This window comes from Camelina sativa, chromosome 8, assembly GCF_030686135.1.
Source record: "Camelina sativa cultivar CO46 ecotype springtype chromosome 8, ASM3068613v1".
Taxonomy (NCBI): domain Eukaryota; kingdom Viridiplantae; phylum Streptophyta; class Magnoliopsida; order Brassicales; family Brassicaceae; genus Camelina; species Camelina sativa.
In genome coordinates this window covers 6,365,529-6,387,638 of record NC_141887.1, presented here as the reverse complement: position 1 = coordinate 6,387,638, position 22,110 = coordinate 6,365,529, and the positions used below count along the sequence as shown (strand labels likewise).

Below are 22,110 nucleotides of genomic sequence, written 5' to 3'. Positions count from 1 at the left end.
CCTTTTGGGTGCGGAAATGTCTAAAACCTAGTTCCAATTGATCAGAGAGAAACTAGTAATTCTAACACTAGTCGAGAAGGGAATCATAGAAATAAAAGCTTAAACACCCTACATCCTAAGATCCTCCACCTAATCTATCCCATCCTCAATAACTACTACACTACTCAGATCCGAAAATCATCATCAACAATACAAATCCAAAAAACATTGAACAAAGCATAATAGATAGATAGAAATGAGAAGAACAAGTTTGTAGAAGAAATCAAATGCAAATACTCAATGTATTAAAAGATATCTGGATACAAAGTCTGAGAATGTTTTTGGAGGCTAGGTAAAACCTTAAGAACAAAATGAGATAAAAGATAGGATGTCTCCGCCAAGACTTAACAAAACGTACTTAAAGTAAAAACATGTAAATCCCTAAAACTTAAAACGACAAGATCAAGAGTCGGTTTGGGAATCTCTTGAAGCGTGTAAGACGGAACGTCTTCTTGACATGTGCGAACGAGTGGTGGCTCGAGTAGGTGATGGTGTTGGCTCGAGTGGTGGAGGTTCGAGTCGACAGGCAGCGGCTCGAGCTAGAGGGTCGAGTCGAAGGGCAGCGGCTCGAGCTGGAGGGTCGAGTCGACGGGCAGCGGCTCGAGCTGGGTGTATACGCATCCACTAAAACGATAATAACTTTTGAACCATACTTCCGATTGGCTTGAAATAAACGACATTGAAAATATGACTCAATTCTCTACAACTTTGATGAATACGTAGAAAGCTAAATCTCACTCGAATGGAACGGCTCGAACGGGGTGGAGTGGTTGCATGACGAGTGGCTCGAGCTGGGTGTATACGCGTCCACTAAAACGATGATAACTTTTGAACCATACTTCCGATTGGCTTGAAATAAACGGCATTGGAAAGATGATTCAATTCTCTACAACTTTGGTGAAGACGTTGAAAGCTTATTCCCTCCACCGGTGGCGAGAGTGATGACTCGAGTGGTGACTCGAGAGTGGTGACTCGAGAGTGGTGGACTCGAATGGTGTTGGGTCGACTCGAAGGACGTGGACTCGGATGGTGTTGGGTCGACTCGAAGGATGTGGATTCGAATGGTGTTGGGTCGAATCGAAGGATGTGGACTCGAATGGTGACTCGAACAGCGTCTCGGACAATGTGTTCCTAACGTCTCCTAGATACCTGAAATACTCCAAAATGCACAATGTATGCAAGGATGATGCAAGAACTACCTAAATATGCAAAGTGTACAAAAGAGGCTAGAAATTGATGCAAATCGACTAGTTATCCTAGCTAAATGCATGACAAATACATGCTAAGCAGAGACAAAATATAGACATATCAGTTTTCTCCATGGTGGTAATACATTATTGTGATGATACATCACTGATTAGTATACTATATGATATATTTTTTATTCGATTTATTTTTTGAGCCAACAATTTTAGTAGTGAGAAAACTATGTAGAAGTGAAAGCAAAATAGTTGGTCTCATGTGTTCATATAGACATTTTTTAGGTAATGATAAATAATATATATGTAACATAATGTATATTTAGGTGTAAAAAATACATTTTTAATAATAACATACATAAAGATTTGTAAATGTATATAAATTACTGTATTATAACAAAAATAAAATTTATAAATAACATACAACAAATTTTAATATATTTTTTATTTAATTTACAAAACTTTAAACTTGCACATCAAACAGGTAGTCATCAAGTAATTCATATACAAGTATAACACTCTTAATATATACTACAAGGAATTTGTCAAGATACCACAGGATGTAATATTGATCAAGAGTTATAAAGAATTAGTGTGTTTAGAAATAGTTAGTAAGAATTAGTTACACATTTAATTACTTAATTATAGCTTTACTGTTTCATGTATCTCTCTCTCGTGTATCTAATTCTAAATTTCTAACTAACTGTATCAAACACACTAGAAAAAGAATTGAACACATTAATTATATGAGCTGGTGCTTTGCAATCGACAAAACGAAGACACTTCCTTATATGGGTTATATGGGTTAGATGCATAACCTCTTGAGGAACATAATTAGCAAAGCCAAGCGGATCCGGGAGAAACTGTCAGTCTTCAAGGGTCACCACTCACCACCACTTGGAGGCGGCGACTGATGTGTACTTTGGCACCGAGAGTGGGATGAGGAAGTCTGCACAAGTACTAATATCAAATCAACTGGCTGATCAGAATGGCCATAGATCGCATTGTCACACAACCGGCTCGAAGTCTTTTCAACAAAGTCCGCCACAAGATTGTGTTACTTAGGTCCTTACATAGATTCTTGTTTGGGAGGGGTTATTAATTACAGTTCCAGTGTGATGTACTCTTGACTAACCATAACAAATAACATATATAATTTGTATTTTGATACAATGGAGCATGTTGCACAAACTGTGAGTGAAATCAGTTAAGAAACTAGTGGCTAGATTTTAATTAAAGAGCAATTCAGAGAGCATTTATATTAAATTTGCTGCAGTGTGTGGAAAGAAAATTGCTGAAAAAGAGAGAGAGAAATAATCAGTTTATATGAATTCTAATCTGAATCGCTATCTTTTGGTCCTCTCAACTTAAAGTGGGGTCCATTGTACATTTGATTGCTTGTTGGAATACCACTCGTTATTGTGTCTGCGCTGTGGCAGGCGGCTTCTTCAACACCTATGCAGAACTCGGCCTTTCCCTTTTGTCTTCTTGATGAATTCCATTTGACTGTGTATATATGTTGGCAACATAAGATTTTTTTTTTTTTTTTCTGTTGTTACCAGAAGTAAAAGAAATGGTAAAGTAATTGACTCACCCGGAACTGTACAATCAGTTGAAATGCTAGGCCTGATCGGGCTTATAAGGTGTTCCTCTTCCGCTCTAGCTTCCTTATCAGCTGCGGTGACAACAACAAAAAAAAAAAAAAAAAAAAGAAGATTTTGTTACACTGACGTTATGTCAAAAATATGATTTGCTAAAGGAGATTTGTTAAAATTTCGCTAACTTAAGAAAAAGGCTCACCTTCCAGTCGTCCTCCCATGGCCTCATAATATAACTCACGGATTACGTAAATAAGAAAAAGAAGAATAACAAGAAGAAGTGCTCCGATGATGCAGGATCCTAAGACTAAATACAACATCATCTTCTTCTTCTTCTTATGTTTTTTTTTTTTTTTTTAAATGTGAGAATGATCAAGCTAAAGACGAAAAATCACTTCCTTTAAAAGAATTGAGAACAGCGTCAACGAAGATGGGAACACATAAATGAGCTGTCCTATACAATTGAAAATAAGTATTTAATTAGACATTTTATGATATGAGCTGGTGCTTTCTAATTCTAATCGACAAATCTAAGGCATTTCATGCAATAAAATAAACATGGACGAGTATACGTACTTACAACGTATTGATAAAATACTACACGTGATCAGCGTGATTTGTCTCCCGTCTCTCGGTGATAGATTTAGTGACAGGGCCTGACAAGTAAATGAAGATCTATGAAAATCCCTTTTACAATATGTTAATTTGCTATGAAATAAAAATGATTACATTACATATCACGATCAGAACGACTAATTTTGGAATCTTATGTCTCATACGAAATTCTAAAAATAGTAAACCTAGATTTAATATTTTATTTTTTAATATTTCTTTTGTAGCAATTCATGGTGTTTAAAGTTTAGAGTTAAAACCATGAAATTAGAGGCTTAACGGTTGCCCAAAAAAAAAAAAAAGGCTTATAAATATGAAAACTTTTATGTGAACCAAAAAAAAAGGAGAGTTATGAATAATATTGTCAAACTTCGTTTTTTTCTTTTTGTAATAAACGGTCGATACTATTGATTTGATTTTTTTTGTCAAGTTTAAATTTTGCCAGAAATCAATTCTTTTTTTTTTGCTTTTATTTCCAAAATATAAAAGTTGTGAAACTAATTACATTTTTTTGGCTAGAAATACAGTTTTATATAGTCTCTTCGAAAACGAGTAATAGAGGAAGTGAGGAACCCTTTTGTTATTTATCTTTTCTATAAGGTAAAAAAATAAATATTAAAAAGTTATTTTGCAAATTTTGAAACGTTAGAATATTTTTTAAATAAAATTTAAATAACATAATTTTTTGCCAGTTTTCTCTCTAGTTTATATTGCTTTTTCTTTGTGTAACGACACAAATTTACAAACAAATTTTTTACTAAATTTTTTAAGACCAATATTATTAAAAAAAATTATACAATACTTTAACAAATAATATCGAAGAGACAAGAATTATCAATCTTTCAAGCGGGTCGACTTTGCCTACCACTAATTTTGAATTGTTTTCTTGGTCGACTTCTTTTATGTTATCAGTATCATCACCGGATCCAGTCAATCTGTTTAGTTGAGAACTTTACACGTACTAAAAAAAAAACAAATAAGAAACAAAAAACTTTCTTGTAGGTTGTAACGTTTTCTTATGCATATTCTAAGCCTTTTTATCAAAAACAAAAACAAAACGAAAAAAAAAAGACAAAAAGACAAAAGTCAAAACAAGATTATGAGTAGTGATGCCATCTGTGTGAGTGTGAACGGCTTGATCTGTAAAATGTTTAAACTAATAACATGTGGGAGAAACGTGATATTTGTATAATATAGCAAGAATAAAAAATTAATCAATTTAAATTCGGTCTAGATTTGAAATCGATCTATCTAAAAAAATCTTCAAATAATTGCATCAAATCTAGAAGTGTATAAGATCGAGAAAATGAAGATTTTTTTTCCAAAGATATGGAAATAAACTTTTTATTTGCACTCAATACCAAGCAAATATAAAGAATAGCTTGGACTAAACTTACTAATTAAAAAAAAAAAAATAGATATTTGGATGTAATAATTTGCGTATGAAATAAAGAAAGATGATTATACTTCACGATCAAAACGAATAATTATGAAATTTTATGTTCTCTGTTGCCAAAAAAAAAAAATTATGTGCTCATCGAACAATTTAAATAGTAAACTTAGATTTAAAATTTATTTTTCTGTTAAATGGAGTTAATTTTTTGTCCTAATATTATAAAGGAATTATCCATTTTGTATACCTCTTTATTTCAAAATAGATGAGTATAAAGTTTTTTTTTTTTGACATCCTTTCTTTTTTAAAGGGCATTCAAGACATCCTTACAAAATATATTGTTCAAAAGATATATAGTTTAAGGTTATTCACACATATTTAAAAATTATATTTAGAAAACAAAATTGAAACATTTTTTGGCAAAGAAAAAACATTGAAACACTATTCACTGTTTATCTATTTATAATGCAACCAATAATAAAAGTAATATACTCCAGATACCTCATGCCTTTCGACAATTGGCTCTGTTCTTTTAACTGTCGCGCGATTCATACCATAGACTGAATTTTTTTTTTTTTGATATATCAATTTTGTAATTATGAGTATTCTAAGGGGTATAACCATAAATTTAGCAAACTCTTAACAAAGATTTATATGTTTACGGTGAAGATCAAGATACAGTTTTACAGATCTAGAATGACAATTTGATTTCTAAAATCTAGCGACTGTCACTCCTAAAATAAAGCTTAAGTTGTGCAGCTGGTTTTTTCAACGATTCTGAAATTTGATAATTGAAGTTGCAGCGACAGAATATGAAGAGAGATGAAGAAAAGTAAAGACAAATTTTCAGTCGTCGGCAGTTGTCGCTGCGACTCTCTCCCAAACAAGGCCAATATGTATATGTTCACCATATCTTAAGTCGGTGGTGTCGCTATTTTCTTAGCAACGTATTTAGGCAACGCTGGAAAGACCGAGTTTTATTGTTTAAAATATGAAAATTGACATATATATATATATAGATGACTCCTTTTACTAAGGCCTTTCTTTTTCTTTTAATTAAGTTGTATCAAGGACAAAAGAAATTTAACACTGATTCTTTGTTTTAATATATTGTTGATTGATTTCATATGTAATACTGTTTTTTCTTTGATAACAAGAAAATTGAAGGCAGTCTCGTAGTTTCTTACTTTCTTTGGACTGATTAACAAGAGCAGAGTTATTGAGTTAACATAGTCCAGTCTCAAAACTACTTTTGAATCGAGGAGACAGGAACTATCAGTCTTTCGGAACGGACTGCTGTCTGTACCTACTACTACTACTAGTAGCCCAAATTTTATATTGTTTTCCTGGTCGACTTATTTTATGTTATCACTAACGGATCCAATCTGTTTAGTTGAGAACTTAACATACTAAATCACCAAAAACAAAAAAGAGTCAAAATAAGATTATCACAAGTGATGCCATGTGTGTGAAGTGTGAACGGCTTGATCTGAGAACGGCTTAAACTAATAATAATATGTGGGGAAACGTGATATTTGTATAATATAGCAAGAAGAAAAATTATATCATTTTAAAATCGGGTTTTTGGTTTTACATGAATCGTTAAGTTTTTTGTTTAGATGTTCAACAAAACCATTTCACAAAGTTTAAAAAAAAAAAAAAAAAGAAGACTGATAGCAAGCTAGAGAGCCATGGATCCTCCCAGCCAAACCAATGGAGAGAGTGCCACATACTGGAACGAAAAAGACGAAGAAGACGAAGAAGAAGAAGAAGAAGAAGAAGAAGCTTATTTGCTCTTAGATAAAGTGATCCCACCGATCTATCTGAAGGAATCAGCAGGTGGTAGATCTTGTTGCATCTATAGAATCCCTCACACTCTTGAGCGAGTCAACGACAAAGCTTATGCACCCAAGATCGTTTCAATAGGCCCTTATCACCACTCGAATGATAAAAAACATCTCAAGATGATAGAGGAACATAAAAAACTTTATCTCAAGATGTTCGTGTCAAAGACTAAGGACAATGGCGTCAACCTAAGTCACTTAGTCGACGTAGTCTCAGGATTGGAACAGAAGATAAGAGACTCCTACTCCGAGAAGCTTGAGTTTAGTCGACAAAAGCTGATCAAGGTGATGATTCTTGATGGCTGTTTCATTCTTATGTTGTTCCTAATAGTGTCAGAAAAGATTGAATACACAAACTACAAAGACCCAATATTCATGCTGCGATGGATATTGCCAACTCTTCGAAGCGATCTTCTACTTCTTGAAAACCAGGTTCCTCTCTTTCTTCTTAAAGTTCTTTTAGAGACATCAAAGCTAGCTCCATCTACTACCTTAAACATGCTGGCCTTCACATTCTTCAACTACTCGATAGAAAAACCAGATGAGTTCTGGAAGGAACACAACGATCTTAGAGCAAAACATCTCCTTGATCTTATCCGTAAGACTTTCATACCCGTTTCGCCTCCACCAACCACCCCAAGGCAATGCTGTATCAATATCTTGAGTGGTACTACTGGACCTGGAGAAAATTCAAGAACAGAGACATCCCAAGACACTTGTCTCGGTAAGATAAGTTGTTTAAAGGAGAGAACTGAAGCGCAAACATCATCGCCTCCTCGCAGACCCTTTCTTGGACTAATCATCTCAGCCAAAAAACTTCGACTTCGGGGAATAAAATTCAAGAAGAGGGAGAATGTTAAGACACCTTTAGACATAAGTTTCAAGAATGGTCTGGTTGAAATACCACTACTTGTCTTTGATGACTTTATCAGCTCTCTTTTGATCAATTGCGTTGCCTTTGAGCAGTTTAATATGAATTGCTCCACTGAGATTACAAGCTATGTAACTTTCATGGGTTGCTTGATAAACACAGAAGATGATGCGACCTTCTTAGTCGAGAAAGGGATTATAGAGAACTATTTCGGAACGGGTGAAGATGTTTCTTTATTCTTCAAGAACATAGGAAAAGACATCTCATTCAGCATATATGATAGTTTCTTGAGAGATGTGTTCGAGGGGGTGAACGAGTACACTTCAAAAGGTTGCCACGTGCAATGGGCAGGGTTCAAGTACACGCATTTCAACACTCCATGGACATTTCTTTCATCTTGTGCGGCTTTGATGCTTCTTCTCCTTACTATTTTCCAAGCTTTCTTTGCAGCTTATCCTTACTTTCGTCCTCCCAAAAACAATTGAATGTAAGTGCCATTTTGTTTATATGTTTAACCTAGCAGTACTTATGGTGTATTAAAACATCTTTAACTAAGTATGACATAGCTTACATCTCGCATAGGAAAAAGTAGAGACCACTCAGACCAGTGGCTCAATACAAGATTATAAATTAAAATAATAGTGAGAAAGAAAGCAATCTAGAGCTAATTTAACCAGGATGAACATTACATCTCAATACTCACGTCCCATCTTGTTCCTTAGTTTTCCTCTGTTTTCGTTTTCGTCACTCCTCGTAAATCAAAGCTCTTCACTTTGTTGAAATCATTTTTCAAGGATGAAGAAGAATCACCTTCCCCAAGTTTTCCATAAATAATGTTGCTAGTACACATATATTCAGATTTTCTGTATCCCGGTGATCCCATGACGTTTGTCTTCTTGTCCGGGGTTTCTTCTTCACCATCTTCGACTCCTACTGGCTCAACCACATCCTCTATTTTCACATGATTGTGTTGTTGCTTCTTACTCTGCTCCTTCTTCTTTTGCTTCCTCCTCCTCAAACAGATGATGTTGAGACAACTTAAACATCCTTTAGACATTTTCAAGATTTTAGCAACCTATTGCTTGTCGATTGTAATTAAAGGTATACAGAGACAAAAGATCTTGTTTTTGATGTTTTTATATAGATTTGATTTCTTGTAGATTACTACTGTAAGCGTGTTTTTTTTTGTTTTTTGAAAGTTGACTTAAAAGTGAACGGAGAGTTGTCCAAATTTTAGGAAAATTACAAAGAAGAGAAAAACGTGGAGTCTAAAAAATTTTCTAATAACTAATTGATTGTTATCTCTTGCAGAAAGTTAAAGAAGAAAAGTCTTAAATTTCCAAAAAAACAATACTTTTGTTCCTCTGCCGACCTAACGTGGAGACTTGTCAACATTTTGCTAGTGTGAAATTTAACTCCTCCTTCCTTAAGTTTCATTACAAAATTCGAGGATGACTAATCCATATTAAAAAAAAAAGTATTTCAAGTCTTCCACCTAACCAGAAGACAAACTGAGGTGGTTTTGAAGGTTTGAATTAATGGATCCGACATCAACAGTCGTGGACATATATCGATTAGTTTCAGAAGATATTGGTCCAAAACTTCTGAGAGAATCAGCTGGTTCAGAATCATGTTGCATCGTGAGAATCCCACAGAGCCTTGCACGAATCAACCTCAAAGCTTACGAACCAAAGATCGTCTCCATTGGTCCTTACCATCACGGTAAAGAACATCTCCAGATGACACAGCAGCATAAACGCCGGTTCTTGAAGTTCTTCGTGGTTAAAATGGAAGAGAAAGGAATCCATCCTCAAGAACTGGTCAAAGCTGTAACGAGTTTGGAAGGAGTTATAAGAGGGTCTTACTCCGAGGATCTTGGTTTTGATTCTCAAAAATTGGTTGAGATGATGGTTCTTGATGGTTGCTTTATCCTCACGTTGTTCTTTGTTGTTTCCGGGAAAGTTGTTTACACAAATCTTGATGATCCTATTTTCAGAATGCCATGGATTTTGCCGTCGATTCGAGCTGATCTTCTCCTTTTGGAAAACCAGGTTCCTTATCTTCTTCTTCAAACTCTCTTCGAAACATCGAAGTTAGTTACTTGTAGTGGTCTAAACGAGATGGCTTTTGAATTCTTTGACTACTCATTACAAAAACCAGAGACGTTTTGGGGAAAACATTATGGTCTTGAAGCAAAACATCTTCTTGATTTGATACGTAAGACTTTTGTTCCTGTTACGTCTCAAAGAAGCATCAAAGATCATAACTATCTCACAGTCCTATGTTGTTCCAAGGGGAAACGAGGAGAAACTAGCAGTAAATCATCAGATCATGAATATCTAGGATTCGTTCTCTCAGCCAAGAAGCTTCATCTTCGGGGAATCAAATTTAAAGCAAGGAAGAACACAGACTCAATTTTAGACATAAGGTATAGTAACGGTGTGCTTCATATTCCTCCGGTAGTCATGGATGATTTCACCGTCTCAGTCTTCTTAAACTGTGTCGCGTTTGAACAGTTATATGCTGATGCATCTAACCATATAACGAGCTACGTAGCTTTCATGGCTTGTCTAATAAACGAAGAGAGCGATGCAGCGTTCCTTAGCGAAAGAAGAATACTCGAGAACTATTTTGGAACAGAGGATGAAGTGTCTAGGTTTTATAAAAGCATTGGTAAAGACATTGCCCTTGACTTAGAGAAGAGTTACTTAGCAGAGGTGTTTGAAGGAGTTAACAAGTATACTTCGAAAGGGTTCCATGTTCACTGCGCTGAGTTTGTTCATACGCATTTCGATAGTCCATGGACATTTGCATCGTCATTTGCAGCCTTGCTGCTTCTTATGTTTGCGGCTTTGCAAGTCTTCTTTGCAGCTTACAGTTATTTCCGTCCTCCGAAAGAAAAGTAAAAGATGCTTTGTACACATTGAATGATTCTTTAAGTTAAAGTGTTCTGATTCTTGAATCTATTATTTTGGCTATATATTTTCTTTGACACTTATGAACTTTTTACCTTCCAACATCCAAATCACCATATGCGTCCATTGATAAACATGAAATCACATGATACACATACATAAAAGTAGAAATCAATTGCTCAAAGACAAGATAACATTAATCAAGAGAGCCGTACAATTTCATGTATAAATATCCTCTCTTAAGTTTTCATGTGATGAACGACGCATCGCTGAACCTCTTTCTCTTATTCACTTGGCCGCGTCGTCTGTGACTCCTCGTATATCAAAGGTCTTCACTTTGTTGAATTCATTATTCATTGATGAAGAAGATACATCTGTTTCTGCGTAGTGATCTCCATAAACATAGTTCATTTTTGGTCCAACATCGCTGCTGCCTACATGTGAGGCTGGTGACGTCTTCCATTCTGCTTTGGGTCTGAATATGCCATCCTCGTACTTCTTCTTGTACGCGCTACACTTCACATCTGTTTCTTTTTTTTCAACCGGCTTTGGCAATCTCTCTCCTTTCAGAGGTTTGTCATGTATACCTTCTTTTTTTTCTACATCTTCTTTTTCTCCAACTGGCTCTGGCAACCTCTCTGTTTCCACGGGTTTGTCTTCTTTCTTTCTTTGCTTCTTCTTGAAGCAGCTTAGACATCCTGTAGACATTTTTCTAGGGGTGGATAAATGAGTTTTTAACAAACAATATGTGCTTCTTTGTCGAACTTTAAAGAAGGTATATACCAGAGAAGACAAAGACCTTGAAAATGTTTAGATCTTTCAGTAAGAGAGAAAGAGACCTGAGTTTTGGCTGAATTATTATTACTTAGTAGTATTTCTTTGACTTGAGAAAACGCAGAAGCTTCCTTTATTCCACCAACTCACTTTCGAAGAAATTAACATTTACTTTTTAAAAGTGATACGAATGAAGAAAAGTGAGTTTAAACAAGAGGTCATATACCCGTGACTTTTACACATCATATACGTATGTAGTCCAATCCAAATATCTACACAAACACTGTAAATAATAGATGAAAGGATATTGTTAACATAAGGTGAATACAATTTTGTGAAGGCAAGAGATCTTATTGGCAGCTACGAATCCCTTTTTTACCTGCGCCAGTTAAGCCAACACCAAAATCACAATGAGGTAATCATGAAAATAGACATAAACTCATAATACTCAAAAAAAAAAAAAAAAAAAAAAAAAATAGTCCCTAGTGTCACATTTTCCATAAAGCATCCTGGCAGCTCCATGTAACCATGTTTCCCAAAGATTTATAACTTAAACAGCATCAGTCTTCTTCCTATGATAATGATAACGATAAACACAAATCCGATTAGACTCCGAACAAATGAATCAATGTTCTCAAATAAACAAAGACCCAGTTCCTAACTTACAAGAGTATGAGGAAGAAACAACTCCAGTAAAGTTAAGCTAACACCGTTTACAGAGAAAGACTCGGAGAGAAGATGATTACAAAATCTTTTTAGATAAATTTCGCAATAAGGAAGCTGAAACGTCACTCCTCCTTCTTAAGCTAGACGACCCCGTGTGACAGTTAGTGACAGCTCACCCTTTGCTACGTCGATGTTCCGTTAGCCACAGAAAAGATTCCCCGTCGAACTGCTGACACGTGTCCTCTGCTTTTATTCTCTTTATTCAAATATTCATACGAAAAACGGAAACCATATGAAATATGAAACCCTGTAACAGAGATCCCCTGTTTGGAGAACCTTGTCCTCAAGGTTCAAATGAAGGAAAACAACGCTGAAGGTTGAACAAGTATTCCCATGTTGCTTCTTCTTCCCCCTCACCTGTCCACTTAACCAAAACCTTTGTTGCCGCCCGCCCCTGGCGTTTAACCATCTTCCTCTCAAGCACAACCTCAGGTTCCTTAAGTAGAACATCATTTAACATCGCTGGTAATGCTGTGGAAGTGAAACTGTTTCCAACCAGAACTTTCAGCTGAGATACGTGGAAGACCGGATGAATCTGAGAACCGTTTTGGCAAGGCCAACTTATACGCGATTGGACCACAGCGATCTATCACTTTGTAAGGACCGTAGTACTTAGGAGCCAGCTTTTCATTACTGCAAAGAACCACGGACTGTTGCCTGTACGGTTGAAGCTTAACATACACATAATCACCAATGTCAAAGCTTCGTTCCGTGCGATGTTGATTGGCAAACACTTGCATTCGATGCTGAGCCCGGAGCAAATGAAACTTAAGGATGAGGATCATACTTTCACGCTCCTCCAAGCTCTTGGCGACCACTGCAACTTTTGATTCACCGGGTAAGTATGGCAAGTGCACAGGAGGAGGTTGACCATAGACTGCTTCAAAAGGTGTTAACTGAGTGGCAGAGTGGAAAGTCGTATTGTACCAGTACTCCGCCAATGATAGCCACTTACTCCATTCAAATGGCCGGTCACTGCACATACAACGGAGATAAGTCTCCAAACACCTGTTAACCACCTCTGTTTGTCCGCCACTCTGAGGGTGATACGCACTTGAGAAGTTGAGCTCTACCCCTTGCAGTGTAAACAACTCTTTCCAGAAATTACTCAAGAAAATCTTGTCCCTGTCACTGACAATAGATTTAGGACAACCATGTAGCTTGAAAATGTTATCCATAAAGGCCTGAGCCACTGATAGAGCTGTATATGGGTGTGCCAATGCCACAAAATGAGCCGCCTTACTCATTCTGTCCACCACAACGAATATCACTGTCTTTCCCGAAGAGTCTGGCAATCCCTCAATAAAGTCCATCGACAAATCCGTCCACAATGTATCAGGAATAGCAAGTGGTTGTAACTTCCCCGGAGAAGCGACCGTTTCATACTTACAACGCTGAAAAACTTCACATGCCCTGATATACGCATGTATGTCCTTCAACATTCCTTTCCAAAAGAAGAGACCTTTAATCCGTTGATGAGTGGCATCTCTACCCGAATGACCACTACTACCCGAGCCATGCATCCATTGGAAGATAGAGTTGCGTAACTTCAGACTCATTGGCACCACTATCTTGCTTTTACGACGCAAAATTCCCTGAGTCCACGAATAATACCTCTTGGATTGAGGATCTTGCTTGAGAGCTTCAATGATGCCCCGAATCTCCACATCCTGAGCATATTGGTCCTGAATTTGTTTCAGCAAGTCACACTCCACTACTGACATTGCCATGTGAAGTACCTCAGCTCCTTCTACTCTAGACAATGCATCAGCCACCAAATTGTCTTTACCCGCCTTATACTGTATTTCATAGTCAAACTCCAACAATTTTGGCAACCACTGTTGTTGGATTGGTGTATTCAAACGCTGCTCCAAAAGATACTTGAGACTCCTTGATCAGTTTTGATGATGAAATGAATAGGAAGCAGGTAGTGTCGCCATTTCTGTACTGCAAACACGACTGCCAACAGTTCCTTCTCATAGATAGACAACAAAAGTTGCTTTCCCTTCAAGTGGCGGCTTATATAAGCCAAAGGGTGTCCTTCCTGCATCAATACTGCCCCAATTCCTTGTGAACTTTCGTCAGTCTCCACCAGAAATGGTTTATCAAATCGAGGTAAAGCGAGAACTGGAGCTTCACATAGGGCCTTCTTCAACTCATTAAACGCCTGTTGTGCTTCATCCGACCATACAAACGCATCTTTTTTGGTTAAAGCAGTCAATGGGCGTGCGATAGTTCCAAAATTTTGTATGAAGCGACGGTAATAACCAGCTAACCCTAAGAAACCCCGGAACTGCTTAAGGCTCCCTGGTATAGGCCAGTCCGCTACTGCTGCAATCTTGCTTGGATCCGTCGACACTCCACGCCCTTCAATGTAATGTCCAAGATACTCCACCTTATCTGCAACAAAGCTACACTTGCTCCTTTTAGCGAATAACTGGTTCTCCTCCATCAACTGAAAGAAAGCTTGTAGATGCTCCGCATGCTCCTCTTTAGTGGCACTGTAGATGAGGATATCATCGAAAAAGATCAGTACAAACTTCCTCAAGTACTTTCGGAACACTGTATTCATTAGACTTTGGAAGGTAGCCGGTGCATTGGTTAAGCCGAAAGGCATCACCAAGTACTCATAGTGTCCACTATGAGTCTTGAAAGCTGTTTTGTGCACATCATCAAGGTCCATCCTCACTTGATGATACCCTGCTCGTAAGTCGATCTTTGAGTAGATACTTGACCCTCCTAACTCATCCAAAAGATCCTCAATTAATGGAATAGGGAACCTATCCTTAATTGTCAACTCATTAAGTCCCCTGTAGTCCACACACAAGCGCCATGTACCATCTTTCTTCTTTACCAACACCACCGGTGACGCATATGGACTCGAACTATCCTGTATTGTGCCCGCCGCAAGCATGTCTCCCACCATTTCTTCTGATGCACTGCATAGCGATACGGTCTTAAATTGACTGGGTTGGCACCGTCCTTAAGAGGAATCTTGTGGTTGTGATTCTCTCTAAAAGGAGGCAGCTCAGTTGGTTCCTTAAAGACGCCTTCAAATTCCTGCAACAACGCTTCAACTCCTTTCTCTTTCGGACCAAGTTGACTACTGCCTTCCACATTACTCAACCTCAACTCTTCAGTACTACCACCCTCTATCGCATAGATCATAGAAATTTGAGCTTCTTGTTCTTTGATTTTCTTAAACTTACTAGCTTTCATCGCCCTTACTGACCCCGGCTTGATCCCATGTAACATCACCTGTTGTTTCCCGTACTTGATACTCATTTCCAACTCCTTCAACTCCCATGAAATGACTCCCAAGGTCTGAAGCCATTGAATTCCCAAGACAACATCTACACCTCCCAATGGAATCAACATGAAGTTAGCAGCGAAGGTAGTGTTTTGGAGCTTCCATTGAAAATTGTTAACTACTCCACTCACTGCAAGCTTCCTTCCATCCGCCACAGAGACACGTGATTGCCGAGAAGCATCTACCACACAACCAAGCATGTCTGCAGAACGTGGATCCATGAAGTTGTGTGTAGAACCCAAGTCAATCAACATATAGATGATCTTCTTTCTGAAAGTACCCTTTACTCGCATAGTATCATATTCTTCAACCCCAGATACAGCACTCACTGACACCCGTGGTTTAACCTGATCTTCATCAGAACTCTGCCCCTCGTCCTCACTCTCTTCTTCTCCATCATCCACCTCGATTAAGAACAACTGCTTCTTCTTATGCTTGAGATAGTGATCCGGTGTATACTTCTCGTCACAAAAGTAGCACAAACCCTTGGCACGTCTTTCACTCATTTCAGCATTCGACAGAAACTTCTTAGAGTTCAGACCATCACTCTTCTCAACTACCTTTGACTCCTGCGGATACTCCTTCTTAACTCCCAAAATACCTTTGCCACCCGCAGAACCACCAGATGCCTTAGCCGAAGACCAAGTCTGCTGAGAAGGTCTCTGAGGATGAGCCTTCTCATAGAGTCGACCTAGCATCAAACAATGATGAACAGTTTGCGGTTGAAACATCCTGACATGCATCTGCGTGTCCACCCTTAACCCGGCAAGGTAAGCACTCACCAAGTAGTCCTCCGACATGTTGACCCTAGTACGGAGTAGTTCGAACTTTTGGTGGTAATCCACTATACCCTCCGTTTCATTCAAGCGTTTGAGTTCATCAATGGGATCATCCAACACATCGTCAAACCGTTCCTTAAGTTTTGACTTTTACGCATTCCAATCACACAGCAAATGATAATATAGACCAGATTGTACCAGCGCATGATGCCAGTGAGCTGAGTGTACAACGACCATTTTGATCTTCCTTGACTATGGTGTATGGTCTAGCTCAAAGAACTCTTCTACTTTGAACAATCATTCTTTAACTCCACTGCCATCAAAACAAGGAAAATCGATCTTACCGATTCCGGTAATCCCATCATATCCCTCCGGTGATGTTGCTTGCCCAATACAACCCTGAGCTCGAACATCTGGACCCAACTCCTTCGACACAGAAACTCTCGGGGGACTCAGATCTCGCACCAGGCTGACCTGAACCGGCGCCTTGGAACTGGAACTCGGATCTTGCCTTAGACTGTCCTGAACCGGTTCCTTTGAGCTGGATAGGAGACGAATCGCGGAAAACATCTCCTTAATGTTCTGATCCATCTTCTCGTTCTGTTCGACGATCTTTTTCTCCAACGCATCAGTACGAGCGATCATCTGACAGATCTGAGAACCAAGCGCCTCTTCTGCTTCGCGCACGACCACACTGGCTTCACGAGCTACCGTCTCCTTCAACATCGTTTGAGATCTGGTCTCCGCCATAGTTCCGAGGTCGTTTAGCTCTGATATCTTTGATAACGATAAACACAAATCCGATTAGACTCCGAACAAATGAATCAATGTTCTCAAATAAACAAAGACCCAGTTCCTAACTTACAAGAGTATGAGGAAGAAACAACTCCAGTAAAGTTAAGCTAACACCGTTTACAGAGAAAGACTCGGAGAGAAGATGATTACAAAATCTTTTTAGATAAATTTCGCAATAAGGAAGCTGAAACGTCACTCCTCCTTCTTAAGCTAGACGACCCCGTGTGACAGTTAGTGACAGCTCACCCTTTGCTACGTCGATGTTCCGTTAGCCACAGAAAAGATTCCCCGTCGAACTGCTGACACGTGTCCTCTGCTTTTATTCTCTTTATTCAAATATTCATACGAAAAACGGAAACCATATGAAATATGAAACCCTGTAACAGAGATCCCCTGTTTGGAGAACCTTGTCCTCAAGGTTCAAATGAAGGAAAACAACGCTGAAGGTTGAACAAGTATTCCCATGTTGCTTCTTCTTCCCCCTCACCTGTCCACTTAACCAAAACCTTTGTTGCCGCCCGCCCCTGGCGTTTAACCATCTTCCTCTCAAGCACAACCTCAGGTTCCTTAAGTAGAACATCATTTAACATCGCTGGTAATGCTGTGGAAGTGAAACTGTTTCCAACCAGAACTTTCAGCTGAGATACGTGGAAGACCGGATGAATCTGAGAACCGTTTTGGCAAGGCCAACTTATACGCGACTGGACCACAGCGATCTATCACTTTGTAAGGACCGTAGTACTTAGGAGCCAGCTTTTCATTACTGCAAAGAACCACGGACTGTTGCCTGTACGGTTGAAGCTTAACATACACATAATCACCAATGTCAAAGCTTCGTTCCGTGCGATGTTGATTGGCAAACACTTGCATTCGATGCTGAGCCCGGAGCAAATGAAACTTAAGGATGAGGATCATACTTTCACGCTCCTCCAAGCTCTTGGCGACCACTGCAACTTTTGATTCACCGGGTAAGTATGGCAAGTGCACAGGAGGAGGTTGACCATAGACTGCTTCAAAAGGTGTTAACTGAGTGGCAGAGTGGAAAGTCGTATTGTACCAGTACTCCGCCAATGATAGCCACTTACTCCATTCAAATGGCCGGTCACTGCACATACAACGGAGATAAGTCTCCAAACACCTGTTAACCACCTCTGTTTGTCCGCCACTCTGAGGGTGATACGCACTTGAGAAGTTGAGCTCTACCCCTTGCAGTGTAAACAACTCTTTCCAGAAATTACTCAAGAAAATCTTGTCCCTGTCACTGACAATAGATTTAGGACAACCATGTAGCTTGAAAATGTTATCCATAAAGGCCTGAGCCACTGATAGAGCTGTATATGGGTGTGCCAATGCCACAAAATGAGCCGCCTTACTCATTCTGTCCACCACAACGAATATCACTGTCTTTCCCGAAGAGTCTGGCAATCCCTCAATAAAGTCCATCGACAAATCCGTCCACAATGTATCAGGAATAGCAAGTGGTTGTAACTTCCCCGGAGAAGCGACCGTTTCATACTTACAACGCTGAAAAACTTCACATGCCCTGATATACGCATGTATGTCCTTCAACATTCCTTTCCAAAAGAAGAGACCTTTAATCCGTTGATGAGTGGCATCTCTACCCGAATGACCACTACTACCCGAGCCATGCATCCATTGGAAGATAGAGTTGCGTAACTTCAGACTCATTGGCACCACTATCTTGCTTTTACGACGCAAAATTCCCTGAGTCCACGAATAATACCTCTTGGATTGAGGATCTTGCTTGAGAGCTTCAATGATGCCCCGAATCTCCACATCCTGAGCATATTGGTCCTGAATTTGTTTCAGCAAGTCACACTCCACTACTGACATTGCCATGTGAAGTACCTCAGCTCCTTCTACTCTAGACAATGCATCAGCCACCAAATTGTCTTTACCCGCCTTATACTGTATTTCATAGTCAAACTCCAACAATTTTGGCAACCACTGTTGTTGGATTGGTGTATTCAAACGCTGCTCCAAAAGATACTTGAGACTCCTTGATCAGTTTTGATGATGAAATGAATAGGAAGCAGGTAGTGTCGCCATTTCTGTACTGCAAACACGACTGCCAACAGTTCCTTCTCATAGATAGACAACAAAAGTTGCTACACTTCACATCTGTTTCTTTTTTTCAACCGGCTTTGGCAATCTCTCTCCTTTCAGAGGTTTGTCATGTATACCTTCTTTTTTTTCTACATCTTCTTTTTCTCCAACTGGCTCTGGCAACCTCTCTGTTTCCACGGGTTTGTCTTCTTTCTTTCTTTGCTTCTTCTTGAAGCAGCTTAGACATCCTGTAGACATTTTTCTAGGGGTGGATAAATGAGTTTTTAACAAACAATATGTGCTTCTTTGTCGAACTTTAAAGAAGGTATATACCAGAGAAGACAAAGACCTTGAAAATGTTTAGATCTTTCAGTAAGAGAGAAAGAGACCTGAGTTTTGGCTGAATTATTATTACTTAGTAGTATTTCTTTGACTTGAGAAAACGCAGAAGCTTCCTTTATTCCACCAACTCACTTTCGAAGAAATTAACATTTACTTTTTAAAAGTGATACGAATGAAGAAAAGTGAGTTTAAACAAGAGGTCATATACCCGTGACTTTTACACATCATATACGTATGTAGTCCAATCCAAATATCTACACAAACACTGTAAATAATAGATGAAAGGATATTGTTAACATAAGGTGAATACAATTTTGTGAAGGCAAGAGATCTTATTGGCAGCTACGAATCCCTTTTTTACCTGCGCCAGTTAAGCCAACACCAAAATCACAATGAGGTAATCATGAAAATAGACATAAACTCATAATACTCAAAAAAAAAAAAAAAAAAAAAAAAAATAGTCCCTAGTGTCACATTTTCCATAAAGCATCCTGGCAGCTCCATGTAACCATGTTTCCCAAAGATTTATAACTTAAACAGCATCAGTCTTCTTCCTATGATAATGATAACGATAAACACAAATCCGATTAGACTCCGAACAAATGAATCAATGTTCTCAAATAAACAAAGACCCAGTTCCTAACTTACAAGAGTATGAGGAAGAAACAACTCCAGTAAAGTTAAGCTAACACCGTTTACAGAGAAAGACTCAGAGAGAAGATGATTACAAAATCTTTTTAGATAAATTTCGCAATAAGGAAGCTGAAACGTCACTCCTCCTTCTTAAGCTAGACGACCCCGTGTGACAGTTAGTGACAGCTCACCCTTTGCTACGTCGATGTTCCGTTAGCCACAGAAAAGATTTCCCGTCGAACTACTGACACGTGTCCTCTGCTTTTATTCTCTTTATTCAAATATTCATACGAAAAACGGAAACCATATGAAATATGAAACCCTGTAACAGATAATTGAACCCTTTAAAACACAACACCCCAAATTGCGTAACCCAACCTATAATTGCTGGTTAGTTTTCTAAACATAAAGATCTTTTTTTACCATATATTCAGATGTTGTTGGACATGCAGACTCAATCAGCAAGATACTCTCTTTCCATTATAAAAACTCAAGAACGGTTGTAAACAGATATATCTTCCATTAGGTCTTCGTCTTCATCGTCTACATGATCATCATCATCATCAGCTATAATCGCTAGATTTAAGCAAATAATCCTTGTACGTGGGACTCCAACATCAGCGACATCAGCCATATTGAGAATAGGGTTAGGCTGCATCATCCTGGTACGTGGTAACAAGGCGAGAGATTTGGTCACGAGAAAGTAAATGACGACTATTCAAGAAGAAGAGAAGATATAACAGAGTACTACAGATTATAACTACGCAAGAAACCTTCTAAGAAACAGAAACTGCCTTACGAATAAAGAGAATTAGCCCAAAAAAAGCCTTCCACTCTTTTCTTCTTCACACAAGCATCAAACCGCGAAGCTAAGCCGCACACAATGAGAACCTCTAGGGTCTTTATCCTTTATGCATCAACTCTCTTACTTCTCTAGGACGTGCCCAACATTTCTTTATATCTCCAACAAGACCTCCTAATCACCATATAGGAGAAGATTTCCAAATTCCATAAGAAAAAGACTTTTTCTTTTTTGCTATTTTCTTTTTTCTTGTAAAATTTTAACAAAATAAATATTAGTTTTCCTCTTCAATTCATCCTCAAACCGTCCTTCAATATTGCCTTCTCAAACCTTCTAGAAACTTCTCGGGGACATAAAACAACAACAATCCTGTTTCACTTCTTGTATCACACAGACACTACTTCAGTCAAACCAATACATCTTCATAAACAACAAGATTTGTTTGTACCTCCATTAATCTATGTCATGTCTCGTCTTGTCTTCTTCAAGTGCATGATCAACAAGAACAGATAAACTTGTATTAAACTTGTATTTTTTAGGATTTGATAGGATTTTAATATTTTATGAGATTGTAAGAGATTTTATTAGTAAACTTTTGGTGATTTTAAAATATTTTAAAACACAAAAAAATAAAAAAAAATCTATACAATCTTTATTTGTGTTGGCGCCTAATTAGTCTCCCAGTTAGGTGCCAACTTGATGCCTCTTGGGAGACTAAGGATCAGTTTGCTGGTATGGGGTTTGTTTTGTTGAGTCCTTTAATCTCTTCCGGCTTGATATGTACGAAGAGATACCTCTCGGTTCTTCATTCTGAGTTGGAGGCTTTACTCTGGGCAATGGAATCAGCGTTACAACAAGGATTGACATCAGTACACTTTGAGACTGATTGTGCGACCATTATCAAAGTCATAGAGGAGATTGATGAGTGGCCCAGTTTTTCCACGGAGTTAGGTACTGTTTCTGATATAAGAGCTAAGTTTTTGGTTTTTTCCATTTCTCATATTCCTAGAACGATAAATGTTTGTGTCGATCGCCTTGCAACAAGTGCATGAGCAAGAGGTTCTCTTTTTCCCCATGTAGACTTGAAGAATCCGGAGTGGTTGACTTTAGGAACCAACCTTTTCGAACTTGATTAATAAAATATGGTGTTTTTTGAGATCAAACAAAAAAAAAAGAGGTTCCAAGTTAATTTGGGTCGCGAATGAATTGATGAACTTACCATGTTCCTATTAACCCAACCCAACGTTGAGTTTCCTATGAGATCGGAGAAAGAAAGAAATAAGTATTATTACTTATAAGTTGCAGAAACATAGATGGGAGATAAAAATCAAACAAATTTATTAAACAAAATTGAACAAAGCTATTAAACAAAGCTTGTGAATATAGTAATGTTGATGGCGTTTGTGAAGAA

The 22,110-nt window shown here is 38.2% G+C and overlaps 2 protein-coding genes, 1 long non-coding RNA gene and 2 pseudogenes across 5 annotated transcripts; 2 read left to right on the top strand and 3 right to left on the bottom strand.

Moving 5' to 3' along the window:
- Positions 1-2,369: 2,369 nt before the first annotated feature.
- LOC104706551 (uncharacterized) lies at positions 2,370-3,355 on the bottom strand. The gene is made up of 3 exons (XR_015563190.1): positions 3,039-3,355; positions 2,833-2,913; positions 2,370-2,744 (listed from the first exon to the last, which is right to left on the bottom strand). It is a non-coding gene; the product is annotated as an uncharacterized LOC104706551 (long non-coding RNA).
- Positions 3,356-6,468: 3,113 nt separating this feature from the next.
- On the top strand, positions 6,469-8,124 carry LOC104706549 (UPF0481 protein At3g47200 pseudogene; annotated as a pseudogene). Its single transcript, XR_015563120.1, has one exon. The product of XR_015563120.1 is annotated as a UPF0481 protein At3g47200 pseudogene (transcript).
- LOC104706548 (uncharacterized) lies at positions 8,054-8,686 on the bottom strand. Its single transcript, XM_010422744.2, has one exon. The coding sequence runs from the start codon at positions 8,611-8,613 to the stop codon at positions 8,275-8,277; it is 339 nt and encodes a 112-aa protein (XP_010421046.1). The 5' UTR covers positions 8,614-8,686; the 3' UTR covers positions 8,054-8,274.
- Positions 8,687-8,947: 261 nt separating this feature from the next.
- LOC104706550 (UPF0481 protein At3g47200 pseudogene) lies at positions 8,948-10,522 on the top strand (annotated as a pseudogene). The gene has a single exon (XR_015564225.1). The product of XR_015564225.1 is annotated as a UPF0481 protein At3g47200 pseudogene (transcript).
- A 237-nt stretch (positions 10,523-10,759) lies between these two features.
- On the bottom strand, positions 10,760-11,179 carry LOC104706546 (uncharacterized). Its single transcript, XM_010422743.3, has one exon. It carries the CDS (start codon positions 11,177-11,179, stop codon positions 10,760-10,762), a length of 420 nt encoding a protein of 139 aa, XP_010421045.1.
- Positions 11,180-22,110: the final 10,931 nt, after the last annotated feature.